The sequence below is a fragment of the Carlito syrichta genome, unplaced genomic scaffold (genome assembly GCF_000164805.1).
Source record: "Carlito syrichta isolate Samal-C Ts95f unplaced genomic scaffold, Tarsius_syrichta-2.0.1 Scaffold308918, whole genome shotgun sequence".
NCBI classification, from domain to species: domain Eukaryota; kingdom Metazoa; phylum Chordata; class Mammalia; order Primates; family Tarsiidae; genus Carlito; species Carlito syrichta.
The window spans coordinates 61,460-76,574 of record NW_007253014.1 but is presented as its reverse complement, the minus strand read 5'-3'; the positions used below and the strand labels follow the sequence as shown (position 1 = coordinate 76,574).

General features: G+C 50.9%; 2 protein-coding genes across 6 annotated transcripts in view; one reads left to right on the top strand and one right to left on the bottom strand.

The window, feature by feature from the left end:
• Positions 1-15,115, bottom strand: part of SNRPD2 (small nuclear ribonucleoprotein D2 polypeptide) — a 31,008-nt gene that overhangs the window by 3,235 nt on the left and 12,658 nt on the right. The window contains exon 1 of one of the 2 annotated variants that reach the window (XM_008066413.1): positions 1,066-1,169. The exons of the other annotated variant lie outside the window; for it this stretch is intronic. Coding sequence (XP_008064604.1) covers positions 1,066-1,067 — 2 coding nt within the window. The 5' untranslated portion in view covers positions 1,068-1,169. Of the gene's footprint in view, positions 1-1,065; positions 1,170-15,115 lie in introns of those variants that run through there. 2 annotated transcript variants of the gene reach the window in all.
• Positions 1,670-15,115, top strand: part of QPCTL (glutaminyl-peptide cyclotransferase like) — a 14,311-nt gene continuing 865 nt past the window's right edge. The window contains exons 1-7 of one of the 4 annotated variants that reach the window (XM_008066411.2): positions 1,670-2,101; positions 2,607-2,750; positions 5,363-5,644; positions 6,925-7,077; positions 7,180-7,279; positions 8,337-8,453; positions 11,686-11,852. In XM_008066411.2, the coding sequence (XP_008064602.1) occupies positions 1,892-2,101; positions 2,607-2,750; positions 5,363-5,644; positions 6,925-7,077; positions 7,180-7,279; positions 8,337-8,453; positions 11,686-11,831 (1,152 nt within the window). In that variant the 5' untranslated portion in view covers positions 1,670-1,891 and the 3' untranslated portion in view covers positions 11,832-11,852. Of the gene's footprint in view, positions 2,102-2,606; positions 2,751-5,362; positions 5,645-6,924; positions 7,078-7,179; positions 7,280-8,336; positions 8,454-11,685; positions 12,373-15,115 lie in introns of those variants that run through there. The other 3 variants (XM_008066410.2, XM_008066412.2, XM_021716773.1) reach the window with 3 other exon arrangements.

The following is a 15,115-nucleotide window of genomic DNA, read 5'->3' as shown; positions in this document are numbered from 1 at the left end:
AAAAGCAGCTGGGTGTGTGGTGCACACTTGTAGTCCCAGCTACTCAGAAAGCTGAGGAAGGAAGATCGCCTGAGCCCAGGAGTTCAAGGCTGCAGTTAGCTATGATCGCGCCACTGCACTCCTGCCTGGGCCACCAAGGGAGCCCCTGTCTCTAAATAGAAAATAAAACAAAAGAAACCACCTCCCAAACCAAAAATCTTGCCATGGCTCCCATCTCAATGAAAAAAGTAAAACCCAGTGTTTTTGCAGTGGCCTCCTGGGTGGTCCCTGAAAATATGCGATGAACTTTCATCTTAGGGCCTCTGCATTTGCCTTTTTCTCTGCCTGGAACCCCCAGATATCTGTGTGGTTCACTTTCTTCAGGTCTTGCTCAAGTGTCACCTTCCCGATGTGTCCTGCTGTGCTAGTTATTAAGTTATAGGAATTGGCCACTGTTTTCACCCTGCTCAGCTGTTTCTGGATTCACGGCCCCATCACCTAACACATCATATACTTAGCTTGTTTATGATTCTACTTATCGCCTGCCTCTTCCCCCCATAAACTGTAACTAAAGATTTTGTTTCTTTGGGACCAGGAGATTTCATTCACTGATGTATCCTACGTGTCTAAAGCAGTGCCTGATACATGAGCACTCAACGGCACACCTGCGGAACGAATACATTCGCAAAATCATGCCAGTGACTCGTTATCCTTTAAAGTCCCGAATCAGGTAAAAGAGCCACCCGTCTCCAGCTCAATTTCTCCGGATAAGTCCCCAACCTCAAGTCATTACTTCCAAAACTGCGCACTCCCCTCCCCCAAGATCTTTATTTGTAAAATCGCTCCCGCTTGACATTCACTTCGACAGGGTGAATTACGTGGGAAAGATCCCGACCCGTTAAGTGATAACGTTGTCCCCTCTCCCGAACTCGTGATCCGTCAAAGGCCCCAAGCCCGTTCTCAAATTCATCACGAGAAAAGTAGGCCACCTTATCCCTAAAATCTTTCTCATCCCCTTCCACCGGTAATCGCCCAAATTTACACCCTCAACCTCACTCCCACCGCCCAAGCCTAGGCCGGCCTCACATGCTGGCGGCTGCGCTCTCAGGTCACTCGCGTCTTCTCCGCGTTGCTTCAGCCTCTGAGGAGAGAGGCGGGACTTCCTCTTCCTGCGGCCCACTTCCGCCCACGCCTGCGCAAACCCAAACAGCGAGCGGGGGCGTGGCCAGTTGCCATAGCGATCCCCGCCAGCCGTGCCTAAGGATGGGATAAAAGCCTGGAGCAGTGTGGTTCGAGGCCATTCGGGACCCTATGAGGCAGGTGCTCACGACAATGAATAGAAAGAAAGGGGGTCTGATTCAAATTATTTTGCTGTGGAACGGTAGAGGTTAAAGGAAGAAAACGACACTTCATTTCCAAATGCCCGCCGACCCGGAGTTCGGGGGCGCGGCCTCCGCTAAGCCAATCCACTCCTCGCTTCAGGGATGGGCACCGCCCCCTTTCCCTCTGGGGCGGTTTATTGACGTGTCTATTGATCGTTCCGACCCCCTTACCTTAACAACCAATCCCTTACCTACGTCCGGGAGAGGCGTGGACCTGCGCCCGGGTGATCGAATATTTTCCACGACCAGACGCTGCTCATTGGCTTTCCCTCCTCCGCTAAGGCGGAGCCTGCCCCTTCCGCGCTCCCTTTGGGTTGTGCAATACTCAGGGGGAACCAACCCCAACACCCCAGGGAGGCGGGGAGGCTGGGGCTCAGGACCACAGTGCCCATTGGCTTCGCCGCTCGCTGGGGGGGGTGGGATGGTGCAGCCGCGGTGGCTGCTCATTGGTCGGTTGATTCCCGAGGGTGGAACTTGGCTGGGCCTAAACTCAGTCTGCGGTCCGGGACCGGTTTCAGGGCAAAGCTGCCATGCGTTCCGGGGGCCGCGGGCGGCCCCGGCTGCGGCTCGGGGAGCGTGGCCTCTCGGAGCCACCCTCGCAGCCGAAGCGCCGCCTGCTCCCGCGGGTGCAGCCCTTGCCCCTGCTGCTGCTGGCGCTGGCCCTGGGCTCGGCGTTCTACACCATTTGGAGCGGCTGGCACCGCGGGATTGAGGAGCCGCCGCAGGGCCGGGAGCTGCGGGTGAGGCCGGGCGGGGACCCGGGGACCGCGGGGCGTCCTCATTCCCTGCCTCCTCTTCCCAAGTCTAGGGTTAGCGTGGCTTTATCGTATGGCCCTGGCCGCAGGTGCCACCGTCCCCGTCATTTGAGAGCGCGCCCCTTGGAATAAGGCTTCGGGCTTGTTCTGTAAGTCGCGCCCCCTTAGGAGCAAGGGTCTGGAGCAGGAAGGATGGGAGTGGAGGGTTCTAAGCCTTAAGTCAACTATGTGGAAGGGTCCCTTCCTCTCTCTCTCCTTTCTCTCCCTGGGCCTTGATGTCGCCATCAAGGTTGTGGTAGGCTGGACTGGATGGGCTCGGAGGGACTTTTCAAGAATCTAAGATTTATCCTTCAAGTCTCGGATGTTGGAGGCCGCAGATTACGAAGAGGAACCGAGGAGACTTGGGTGCAGCGGCGCCCGGAGTAGGGTTGGAATGGCGGGGCGGGGGTTGCTCTCATTCTTCTCTTCCCCATCCCACCTCCCTCCCAAGGCCCCGTTGATCGGAAGCCTCTCCGAAGCCCAGCTGCGGAGGGTGGTGGGACAACTGGACCCGCAGCGTCTCTGGGGCACTTATCTGCGCCCCCTGCTGGTTGTGCGAACCCCTGGAAGCCCGGGCAATCTCCAAGTCAGAAAGGTAAAGGGCCCCACCTCCGATGCCCGACTCCCCGGTCCGCCAGGGAATGGGAAACAGCCATCCTGTTCAAGCTCCCAAAGCAGCTGAAGCAGAACTGGGCCTCTGACTGGAGTTCATCTGACTCTAGAGTCCCATGCTAGTAACAAACCACCAGGATGTACTGCCCGTCTTCCTGCTCCCACCAAAAACTTACTATGTGCTAGGTGCAAGCAACAAACAGCCCTTTGAGGTGGGTACCAATATGATTTTCATGGTGTGGATGGGGAAACTTAGGCCCAGAGAGGTTACACACGTATGCCCAAATCCTAAGCTAATAAAGGGTAGACCTGTGCCAAGCAGGTTGGCTTCAGAGCTGGGGCTGTAATATCTCTATATTGCCTCCCAGAGTCAGTTAAATATTGTCTGAGTTCCAATCCTACCTCATCCATTTGGATTGCAGCCTTAGACTAGTTGCTTTTCTTTTCTTTTTTCTTTTTTCTTTTTTTGAGTCAGGGTCTCATTCTCTTGCCCAGGCTGGGGCGCAGTGGCATGATCAAGGCTCGGAGTAGCCTGACTTTCTGGGCTCAGGCAATTCTGCCTCAGTCTCCAGAGTAGCTGAGACAGGTGTGCACCACCACTCCTGGCTAATATTTTGATTTTTTTTGTAGAGACGAAGTCTCGCTATGTTGCCCAGGCTAGTCTTGAACTCCTGGGCTCAAGCGATCCTCTTGCCTCAGCCTCCCTAAGTGCTAGTACTACAAGTGTGAGTCATCGTGCTGGGCCTTGGACTAGTTTCTTAACCTCTCTGGTCCTCAGTTTCCTCATGTGCAAAATGGAGTCATTCATTGGCAGTCTCCACCCTGTAGGGTTCCTGGAACAGAGCTTGGCACATAGTGAGAGCTATTTAAGAGTAGGCTGTGAGCCGGGCTCAGTGGCTCAGCCTGTAATCCTGCGCCTTTGGGAGGCTGAGGTGAGTGGATTGCCTGAGCCTGCGGGTTCGAGACCCGCCTGGGCAGCGAGACCTCATCTCTACAATAAATCAAAAAATCAGCCGGGCATGGTAGCACATGCCTGTAATTCTGGCTACTTGGAAGACTGAGGTGGAGATCCTCAGAGCCCAGCAGGTCGAGGCTGCGGTGGCCGGTAGCGGCCACTGCCCTCCAGTCTGGGCAACAGAGTGAAACTCCAACTCAAAAAAAAAAAAAAGAAAGGCTGGGACTTCTGTCTTAATTGACACTCTTGTCCTCCCACTTGCTCATGCTAATGAGGCAAGATGTCATATTGTAAGATGTTCATATGGCAAGGATATGAGGGAGGCTCCCAGCCAATAGCTTGTGACAACTGCCTGAGTGGACCAGGAAATCAGACACTTTGAAACTTGAGAAGACTGCATCTTGTAAAAGATCCAGAACTGGAGAACTCAGCTAAGCTGCGGGAATGTTCTTGATTTAAACCTTTGAGTTTGGGGGCAATTTATTATACAAAAAAATAACTAAGGCCAGGCTTGGTGGCTCAGCCTGTAATCCTGCGCCTTTGGGAGGCTGAGGTGAGTGGATTGCCTGAGCCTGCGGGTTCGAGACCTGCCTGGACAGCGAGACCTCATCTCTACAATAAATCAAAAAATTGGCCGGGTGTGGTAGTGCGCGCCTGTAGTTCCAGCTACTTGGAAGGCTGAAGCGGAAGGATCGCCGGAGCCCAGCAAGTCAAGGCTGCGGTAGCCCGGAGCGGCCACTGCACTCCAGTCTGGGCGACAGAGTGAGACTCCAACTCAAAACAAAAACAAAAACAAAACAAAGAGTAGGCTATGACTAGTCTTGTTGGCATCCCAACATCTGGCATTGGCACTCAGTAGGTGCTCAGCGGAAGTGTGTCAAGGGAATTATTTATATATATATAAATATATATATATAAGTTTATATATATATAAATATATATATATAAGTTTATAAATATATATAAATATATATATATATGTTTATATATATATAAATATATATATAAGTTTATATATATATAATATATATATGTTTATATATATAAATATATATATATAAATATATATATATAAGTTTATATATATAAATATATATATATAAGTTTATATATATATATATATATAAGTTTTTATATATATATAAGTTTATATATATAAAAATATATATATAAAAGTTTATATATATATATATATATATATATTTTTTTTTTTTTTTTTTTTTTTCCCGAATTGGAGTCTCACTATCATCAAAGCTAGAGTGCAGTGGCACACTCATGACCACCACAGCCTCGACCTGCTGGGCTTAGGCGATCCTTTCACCTCAGCCTTCCAAGCAACTGGAACCACAGGCGCGCACTACCACATCTGGCTACTTTTAAAATTTTTATTGTAGAGATGAGGTCTTGCCAAGCTGCCCGGGCTAGTCTCGAACCCCTGGGCTCAGGTAATCCTCTCACCTCTGCCTTCCCAAGTGCTGGGATTACAGAAGTGAGTCACTGTGCCTGGCTAAGGGAATTATTTAAACCTGAGTGAGACTTGCTAGTCAACCCTACTGCTCTGCATGGCTCAGGTCACATGGCCCTTCTCCCTGCCTCCTCCCCAGTCCCTGTCCACCGTCCCACCTCTCTCTTGCCACTAGTTCTTGGAAGCCTCTCTGCGGGCCCTGACAGCAGGTTGGCACGTGGAGCTGGATCCCTTTACGGCCTCGACACCCCTGGGACCTTTGGACTTTGGCAATGTGGTGGCTACGCTGGACCCAGGGGCTGCCCATCACCTCACCCTCGCCTGCCATTATGACTCCAAGCTCTTCCCACCTGGGTCGTCCCCTTTTGTGGGGGCCACTGATTCAGCTGTGCCTTGTGCCCTGCTACTGGAGCTGGCCCAGGCCCTCGACCTGGAGCTGGGCAGGGCCAAGGAGAAGGTGAGGAGTGGGAAGGGGAGGGGTGGCGGGCTACCTCCACATTTTCCCAAGCCACCATCCTCCCTTGCCTGGGCACTGTCATCCTAACCGTCTTCCCATCTCTACTCCATGCACACAGCCACAGGGATCATTCTGCTTCCTGAATGTCAGATCCTGTCATTCCTTTGCCCAATCCCTCCCATGGCTCCCGCCCATCCCACGCAGAAGCTAGAGTCCTTATATTGGCCTGTGAGGTATGTCCTGTTACCCTTCTAGTCTCATCTCCTGCCCACTTCAGGACATTTGTGCTCACTGTTTGCTCTGCCTAGAATGTGCTTTTCTCAGATATCTTCTTGGCTGGCTCCCACCCTTCATTCAGGTATCCACTCCAATGTCACCTCTTCAAAGAGTTCTTCCCAACCAGCCTAGAATAGCTCCTTGTCATTGTCCCATGCTTTATGGTATTTTCTGTTGATTTGTTTGCCTGTCTCCCCAGCTGTAATAAGTTCCACAAAGGCAGGGACTTTTATTTCCTGTTGTGTCCCCTGGACCCAGAATATTGGCTGGCATAAAATGGGATGTCAATAAAAATTTGTGAAATAAATGCATGTTCCTATCTTGCTGAAACCTCCTCCATGACTCCCCAGTGCCCCTATAGCAAAGCCCAAACTCCTTAGCCCTTGGAACCCCTCTGGTCTCCTCTCTAACCTTTTTGGCCCCTTCCCTGGCCCAGCCTTGAGCCCTTGGCCAGGAACACCTTTCCTTCTTTATTTCTGCCGGCCAACTCCCTTATACCCTCAGTGCAAGCATCAGACCCAGTGCCCTCCCTAGGCCAGACCAGCCCCTACCCTCTTCCTTTGCTGTCTCAGGACTCTAACATTCTTGGAAGCATTTGTCCCAACTGCATTCCACCGTGTAATTATCCCTTTGTGGTTCTGTCTCTTTTGCCAAACTGAACTTGAGGAAGAATAACCAGAGCTAAAACTCTTATTCAGCTATCTTATACCAGGCACTAAGACCTGGGTTCAAATCCTTCCTTAGGAACAGAATATACTAGTCCTATTTATAGATGAGGAAACTGATGCTTCAAGAAGTCAGTGGTGTCCCTGTGTCTTCTCGGCTGGAAGCAGCCGAGTGCGGATTTGATCTCAGATACTCTGGCTCAGAGTCCATGCTCTTGGCCGCCACATGCTATGCATGAGGACACCAAGTCTGTCCAATTCAGCTGTGCAGGTGGGCAGGAAATGTGGTGTGTTGAGGCCGAGGGCTGGCCTTGAGCTGGCCACCCGCTGCTCCCACAGGGCGCCCCAGTGACTCTGCAGCTGCTTTTCTTGGACGGCGAGGAGGCACTGAAGGAGTGGGGACCCAAGGACTCCCTTTATGGCTCCCGGCACCTGGCTCAGCTCATGGAGTCTGCACCCCACAGTCCCGGCCCCACCAGGATCCAGGCTATTGTGAGTCCAGAGTTCCCCCCAGCTCTGACAAGGCAGGGAGAAGGTGAAGCAGGGCTGGCAGGATCCCGCTTGGTCCTCTCCAGCCCTGGCCTCTCTCCCCAGGAGCTCTTTGTGCTTCTTGATCTCCTGGGAGCCCCCAACCCGACCTTCTACAGCCACTTCCCCCGCACGGTTCGCTGGTTCCATCGGCTGAGGAGCATCGGTAAGGGTACAGTGGAGGCAGGCACCAGCCTGGGATGGAGGGAGGGCCGGGGTGGCATGGGTGCCTGGACTCCCAGGGCACATCCAGTCTTCCCTCCACCTCCCTAGTCTCTCTAGGGAACTAGGGCAGAAACACACCAATCCCACCACAGTTAGGTGTAGCAGTTACAAAACAGGGATGCTGAGATGAGACAGCCCTGGTTTCAAATATTGGCTGAGCCTCTTACTAATCGTGTGACCTTGGACCTTGGTTTCCTATCTGTAAAATGGGCATGATGGCCAAGCACGCTGGTTCACGCTGAGGCAGGAGGATTGCTTGAGCCCAGGAGTTTGAGAACAGCCTGAGCAACATAGTGAGAACTCATCTCCACACACACACACACAAAAGAAAAAGAAACAATTATATGGGCGCGGTGGCACCCACCTGTGGTTCCAGCTATTCAGGAGGATTAGACAGAAGGATTGCCTGAACCCAGGAAGTCCAGGCTGCAGTAAGCCATGATGGTGCCACTGCACTCCAGCCTGGGCAACAGACTGAGACCTCAACTCAGAAAAAATGAGGCAGGCCAGGTGCAGTGGCTCACACCTACAATCCCAGCACTTTGGGAGGCCAAGGTGAGGAGATTACCTGAGCTCACGGGTTCGAGACCAGCCTGGGCAACTTGGTGAGACTTCATCTCTACAATAAATCAAAAAATTAGCCGGGCATGGTGGCGCATGCCTGTAGTTCCAGCTACTTGGAAGGCTGAGGCTGAAAGATCACCTGAGCCCAGCAGGTTGAGGCTGCGGCGGCTGTGAGAGTGCCACTGCACTCCAGCCTGGGTGACAGGGTGAGAATTCCAACTCAAAAAAAAAAATGGGACATGATGGTAATAACAGGGATGTGTCCCTCCTAGGCTCAGATGGATTGAGTGAGATCAGGAACATAGTAAGCCCACAGTAAAGCATAACTGGCATGCATTCTCATTGGGATGGCCCCTGCCCTCTTCTGATTTATAAGCAGGGGTCCACTGACTGCTGAAGACTAACCCTTGCTCTCTAATCTCTACCATCTCCAGAGAGGCGTCTGCACCGCTTGAACCTGCTGCAATCTCATCCCCAGGAAGTAATGTACTTCCAACCTGGGGAGCCCCCTGGCTCTGTGGAAGATGACCATATCCCTTTCCTCCGCAGAGGTACTTGCTGTGGGGAGGGATGGAGGGATGGAGGGATGGATGGGATGAATGGATGGAGGGATGGAGGCTGGGCTTCCAAGAAAGCCACACATTGGACCTGGCCCTGGCTTCTTCCTGGGGCTGGGGACAGGTGGCAAGTCGCCGAACTTCTTGGTGCCTTGATTTCTTCATCTGTAAAATGGGGATAGTAGCCCCTATCTTCAAGTGTTGTTGAGGGACTTGAATGCACAAATACCTGTATGGACCTTGCCTGCACCAGTGCCCAGCTTATAGCAAGCTTTCAAGAAATGGTAGCTAATATTATCTGTGCCACAATGACTGCAGAGTTTCTTCTAGCTCTTACCTTTCAAGGTCTTGGCAGCCTGGCAGGATCACCTGACGAGCTTCAAAAAATGTCCAATCACATTTCAGTCTGACTCAACCCAACCTTGGGTTTTGCAGATTTCTTTTACAAAGTTCCCACATGATATGATGCACTGCCAGGGTTGAAAACAGCTGGTAGAAGGGTTAAGAATGTAGGTTATAGCCGGGCTCGGTGACTCAGCCTGTAATCCCGCAACTTTGGGAGGCTGAGGTGAGTGGATTACCTGAGCCCGTGGGTTCAAGACCCGCCTGGACAGCGAGACCTCATCTCCACAATAAATCAAAAAATCAGCTGGGCGTGGTAGCACATGCCTGTAATTCCGGCTACTCGGAAGGCTGAGGCGGAAGGATCGCCGGAGCCCTGCAGGCGAGGCTGCGGTGGCCGGGAGCGGCCACTGCACTCCAGTCTGGGCGACCGAGTGAGACTCCAACTCAAAAAAAAAAAAAAGAATGTAGGTTATATGCCAGGTGCTATGGCTCACACCTGTAATTCCAGCACTTTGAGAGGCCAAGGCAGGAGGATTGCTTGACCTCAGGAGTTTGAGACCAGCCTGGGCAACATGGTGAGACCTCAGTTCTACAAAAAGTTATTAGCCGAGCATGGTGGTGCATGCCATTAGTCCCAGCTACTTGGGAGGCTGAGGTGGGAGGATTGCTTGACTCCAGAAGTTTGAAAATGCGGTGAGATGTGATTGTGCCCCTCCAGCCTGGGAGACAAAGTGAGACCCTCAAAAAAAAAAAAAAAGTAGGTTATAGAATGAGGCAGGTCCAGGTTCTAGGATCTGCAGTTTACCACTGGTTGATCTATGGCAAATGACTTAGCCTCTCTGAGCCCCTGTTTCTTTTGGAAAATGAAAATATATATGTATAGTTATATATAAATAAACTTTATAATCACAGGGTTTGATTAGATGAGATCAGGTATTAAAATGCCTGCTTACACAGTACTTGGCATATAGAAATGCTAAGAACTACTTTTAAATTTTTTTAAACTGCTTTTAAAATTTTCACTTATCATTTAGTAATTCAACAAATATTCATTCCTTACAATGCCTTCTTTGATTCATTCAACAAATACTTCCCAAGGAAGGTACTGAGCTAGGTGTCAGGGACGGAGTGATGGGCCACAGTCCATCTGGCTCCCTGTCTAGGCAGTGGACAGATATTTAGCAAATCTGGAGAAACATTGAGGGAAGTGTTCTGAGGACAGGAACCTGTCATGCAGGAGTTAAGAGCACAGATTCTGGAGCCTAGTGGCCCAGGTTCAAATTTTGACGTGCTGTTTACTAGAGGCACAACCTTGATTAAATACTCTGCCTGACTCAGTTTCCATATCTGTAAAATGGAGGTAAGAATATTAAGTATTGGCCAGGTACAATGGCTCACACCTATAATCCCAGCTCTTTGGGAGGCCAAAGTGACAGGATTGCCTGAGTCCAGGGGTTCGAGACCAGCCTGGGCAACCTGGTAAGATCTCGTCTCTACAGTAAATAAAAAAATTGGCCGGGCTCGGTGGCTCAACCTGTAATCCTAGCACTTTGGGAAGCTGAGGCGAGCAGATTGCCTGAGCCCGCGGGTTCGAGACCAGCCTGGGCAGCTTGGTGAGGCCTCATCTCTGTAATAAATAAAAAATTAGCCGGGCGTGGTAGCGTGCACCTATAGTTCCAGTTACTTGGAAGGCTGAGATGAAAGGATCGCCAGAGTCCAGCAGGTTGACGCTGGGGTGGCCGTGAGCATGCCATTGCACCCCAGCCTGAGCGACACAGTGAGATTCCAACTAAAAAAAAAAAAAAAAAAGCCGGGTGTGGGGGCATGCATCTGTAGTTCCAGCTACTCAGAAGGCTGAGGTGGAAGGAGTACCTGAGTCTGGCAGGCCAAGGATGCAGTGGCCGTGAGTGTGCCACTGAACTCCAGCCTGGGCAACAGAGTGAGACTCTGACTCAAAAAAAAAAAAAAAAAAAAAGAAAATTAAGTACCTTCCTTAAAGGATTTATTGTAGGGAAAAAATGGTGTGTGTAGGAGCTGGGGAGGGGAGTGGTGGCTGGTCTTCTACCAGGGCATAGAATACACCAAGTCAGCCGGGCTCTGTGGCTCAGCCTGTATTCCTGCGCTTTGGGAGGCTGAGGTGAGTGGATTGCCTGAGCCTATGGGTTCGAGACCCGCCTGGGCACTTGGTGAGATCTCATCTTTATAATAAATCAAAAATTAGCCAGGCGTGGTAGCTGTAGTTCCGGCTCCTTGGAAGGCTGAGGCAGAAGGATCACCGGAGCCCAGCAGGGCGAGGCTGCGGTGGCTGGGAACGGCCACTGCACTCCAGTCTGGGCGACGGAGTGAGACTCCAACTAAAAATAAATAAATAAATAAAATTAAAAATAAAAATTAAAAAAACCTAACATGTACACTCAGACACTTAAAATCAGTGTTCAGAGTTTTTTGTTGTTGTTGTTGTTGTTTTGAGTTGGAATCTCACTCTTGTCACCCAGACTGGAGTGCAGTAGCACGCTCATAGCCACCACAGCCTCGACCTGCTGGGCTCAGATGATCCTTCTGCCTCAGCCTTCCAAGTAGCTGGAATTACAGATGCACGCCACCATACCCAACTAGTTTTTGTGATTTATTGTAGAAACGAGGTCTCACCAAGTTGACCAGGCTGGTCTCCAACGCCCGGGCTCAGGCAATCCTCTCACCTTGGCCTCCCGAAGTGCTGGGATTATAGGCTGAGCCACCACGCCCGACCCAGAGTTCTTAAAGTGGTGCCAGAACAGAGACTCCTCCCTCAGTGTGTGAGGATGAGGCAAAGTTATCTGGGTCCCGGCTCCTGGTCAGCAGTGGGCCAAGTGGGCCTGAGAGTCTCCTCTCTCACCTTCAGGGGTCCCTGTGCTCCACCTCATCTCCACGCCCTTTCCTGCCATCTGGCACACGCCTGCAGACACCGAGACCAATCTCCACCCACCTACGATTCACAACCTGAGCCGCATCCTTGCTGTGTTCCTGGCCGAATACCTGGAGCTTTAGCCTGCAGCGCCGATGCCCAAGGTGGGACCTTTGAGGGAGAAGCACCCAGCAGAGCACCTGCCAGGGGCAGCTGGAGCCAGTGGAGCTCAGGCTGGGCCCCCCCTTGAATGTGCTGGCTCCTACTTGTGCTGCGACTGGCAGACCCTCTTTCCTTTGATTATCTCAAGCTGCCACCCTTCGCAGACAGGGAAGAGACCACTGTGGGGCGAAAGCCAAAGTAGAAAGAGTTAGTTCCTGCCCTGAGGTAAACACTTGGGCTGAAGGTTTGCAGGGGTCAAGTGCTGTTCTTTCAGTCAGCAAACCATGAATTGACATCGGGATCAGCAACGCCACCCGACCACCAAATGAATTCGCTGTGGCTTGTGTTTTTGTGTCAGTTCTCCAGAATGGCAGTTTTGTACCAGTCTGAACCTAACACCCACATGGGGCCCACAGAGGATGTGCTTTTAAATGGGAACAGAAGAGCTGGAAGCCCGATATTTAGGAACTCCAGATTCTGCCTGGCCCGACGGGCAATAAACCAGTGTTTCTGGGAAACATATTCTGCATCAGCCGGAGATGCTGACTTATGCCTGTAGTCTCAACTACTCAGGAGGCTGAGGTGGGAGGATCGCTTGAGCCTAGGAGTTCAAGACCCAAATGGGCAACATGTAAAACCCTGTCTCAAATACAAATATTCTGCAGAACTAGTGTAAATAGGTGTTACATGAAAAGGGAGATCAGAAATCAAAGAAGAGGGGTAAGACAACATTATATGAGTTTCCTTACTGCACAATATGACTTTTCAAGAGAAAGACAGAGAATGCAATGGTTCTCAAAGTATTTCACTGTGGAACTCCTTTATTGAGGAGTATTTCACAGAACTAGGGAACCTCAGAAGATACTTTGGGAAACACTAAGTCTTGAAAGTTTGAGAGCATTTATGGTAGGAATGGGTAAGACAGTATTACAGTCACTGCAGAGCAGTTGTTATGCCATGCCATGTTTCCCCTTCAGCTGTGGGCACAGCAATGTGAGATGGTGGGTTTAACTGCTACTCCAGTGAGGAAGTATTTCCCAATTTTTTCTCATTTTCAGTCTCAGCTAGGGTGCTTATTTAAAAATGCAGACTAGCCGGGCTCGGTGGCTCAGCCTGTAATCCCACACTTTGGGAGGCTGAGGTGAGTAGACTGCCTGAGCCCGCAGGTTTGAGACCTGCCTCGGCAACTTGGCAAGACCTCATCTCTACAATAAATAAAAAAAAACATTAGCCTGGCTCGGTGGCTTAGCCTGTAATCCCGCGTCTTTGGGAGGCTAAGGTGAGTGGATTGCCTGAGCCCGTGGGTTCGAGACCCGCCTGGGCAACTTGGCAAGACCTCATCTCCACAATAAATCAAAAATTAGCTGGGCATGGTAGCGCGCACCTGTAGTTCTAGCTACTTGGAAGGCTGAGGCGGAAGGATCACCGGAGCCCAGCGGGTCAAGGCTGCGGTGGCCGGGAGCAGCCACTGCACTACAGTCTGGGTGACAGAGTGAGACTCCATCTCAAAAAACAAACAAACAAACAAAACAGAAAAACATTAGCCAGGTATGGTAGCGCGTGCCTGTAGTTCCAGCTACTTGAAAAGCTGAGGCGGAAGGATTGCCGGAGCCCAGCAGGTTGAGGCCGCTCCTGGCCACTGCACTTCAGTCTGGGTGACAGAGTGAGACTCCAACTCAAAAACAAACAAACCAAAAATAATGCAGACTCTCAGGTCCCACCCCAGACTTACTCAGCCAGAACTCTGGGGAGGGACTGGGACTCTGTTAACAAACACCTGAGGGGTCTCATGATCAGCGAGTTTGGGATCTGCTGACTTCAAGGATACACGTTGATGTATACACAGCTGTTTAGCAAATCTACTCAAAAGATAACCCCAAGAGTCACTCTGAGGCTGATTCGGAAGCTTGCCTGATTCACTAGTTGTTAAGTATATACAATATTGTATATAAAAAAAAAAATTAAAAAAAAGACTGGCTGAGCATGCTAAACGCACATTTGCAATCCCAGCACTTGGGGAGGCCAAGGCAGGAGGATGGCTTGAGCTCAGGAATTCGAGATCAGCCTGGGCAACACAGAGAGCTCTCGTCTCTGGGAAAAATTAGATGGATGTGGTGGTGGCACCTGTAGTCCCAGCTACTCAGTAGGCTGAGACAGGAGGCTCACCTGAGCTCAGGTCAAGGCTGTGGTGAGCTATGATAGTGCCACTGCACTCCAGTCTGGGCAACAGTGAGACCTTGACTCAAAAAAAAAAGAATAACCTTAAGATAGAGTCTAGAAGCAGAGTCTTGTGCTGCTGGGCTCTGTACCTGCTAGCTTTGTGACTGATGGAGATTTGGTGGGCAGCAGGGATGCCAGGCCTTGCAGGAGGGTTATTCAATAGTGAAAGGGGCCAGGCGCAGTGGCTCATGCCTATAATCCCAGCACTTGGGGAGGCAAAGGTGAGAGGACTGCCCGAGCCCGCAAGTTCGAGACCAGCTGGGGCAACCACATGGGCTCTACAATAAATCAAGTATTAGCTGGGTATGGTGTTACACACCTTAGTTCTTGGAAGGCAGAGGTGTAAGTACTGCCTGAGCCCAGCAGGTCGAGGCTTTGGTGGCTCTGCACAGCATGCCACTGCACTCCAGCCTGGGTGACAGAGTCTCTGATGCAAAAACAAAAAAATGGTGAAGGGGGCATTGGGCTTCTAAGTCAATCCAGGCTGCACAAGACCCAAGAGAATGCTAAGGCTGAAACCCAGGGTCTCAAATGAGCGAGAATACACAGAAGTTCCTTAATTCAGGTTCTTCCATAGTTGCTGGCATTTATTAGGGTCCTACTGTGTACCAGGCACCGTGAGAACTTTATTTATATCCACCTATTTTGTCTCCCCCCCAAATCCTGAGGTGGGTACAATTTCGGTTCTCATTTTGCAGGTGGGGTGGTTGACACTGAGAATTATGACCGTTATTTGCAGATTTGTACTCACAGCTGTGATCCCAACCCCCATGTCCGTCCAAAAAGCACACGTGCTAGATGAACAATTTGTTGAAAGTCGCCCTGAGGCTTTGAATTGGCTTTATGCACACTTGTGGCTTGAACCTGGGGTAAAGATTGTTAGCCCTATTTATTTATTTTTTTCTCTGAGTTGGAGTCTCACTCAGTCGCCCAGACTGGAGTGCAGTGGCCACTCCTGGCCACTGCAGCCTCGACCTGCTGGGCTCCGGCGATCCTTCTGCCTCAGCCTTCCGAGTAGCCGGAATTACAGGCATGCGCTACCACG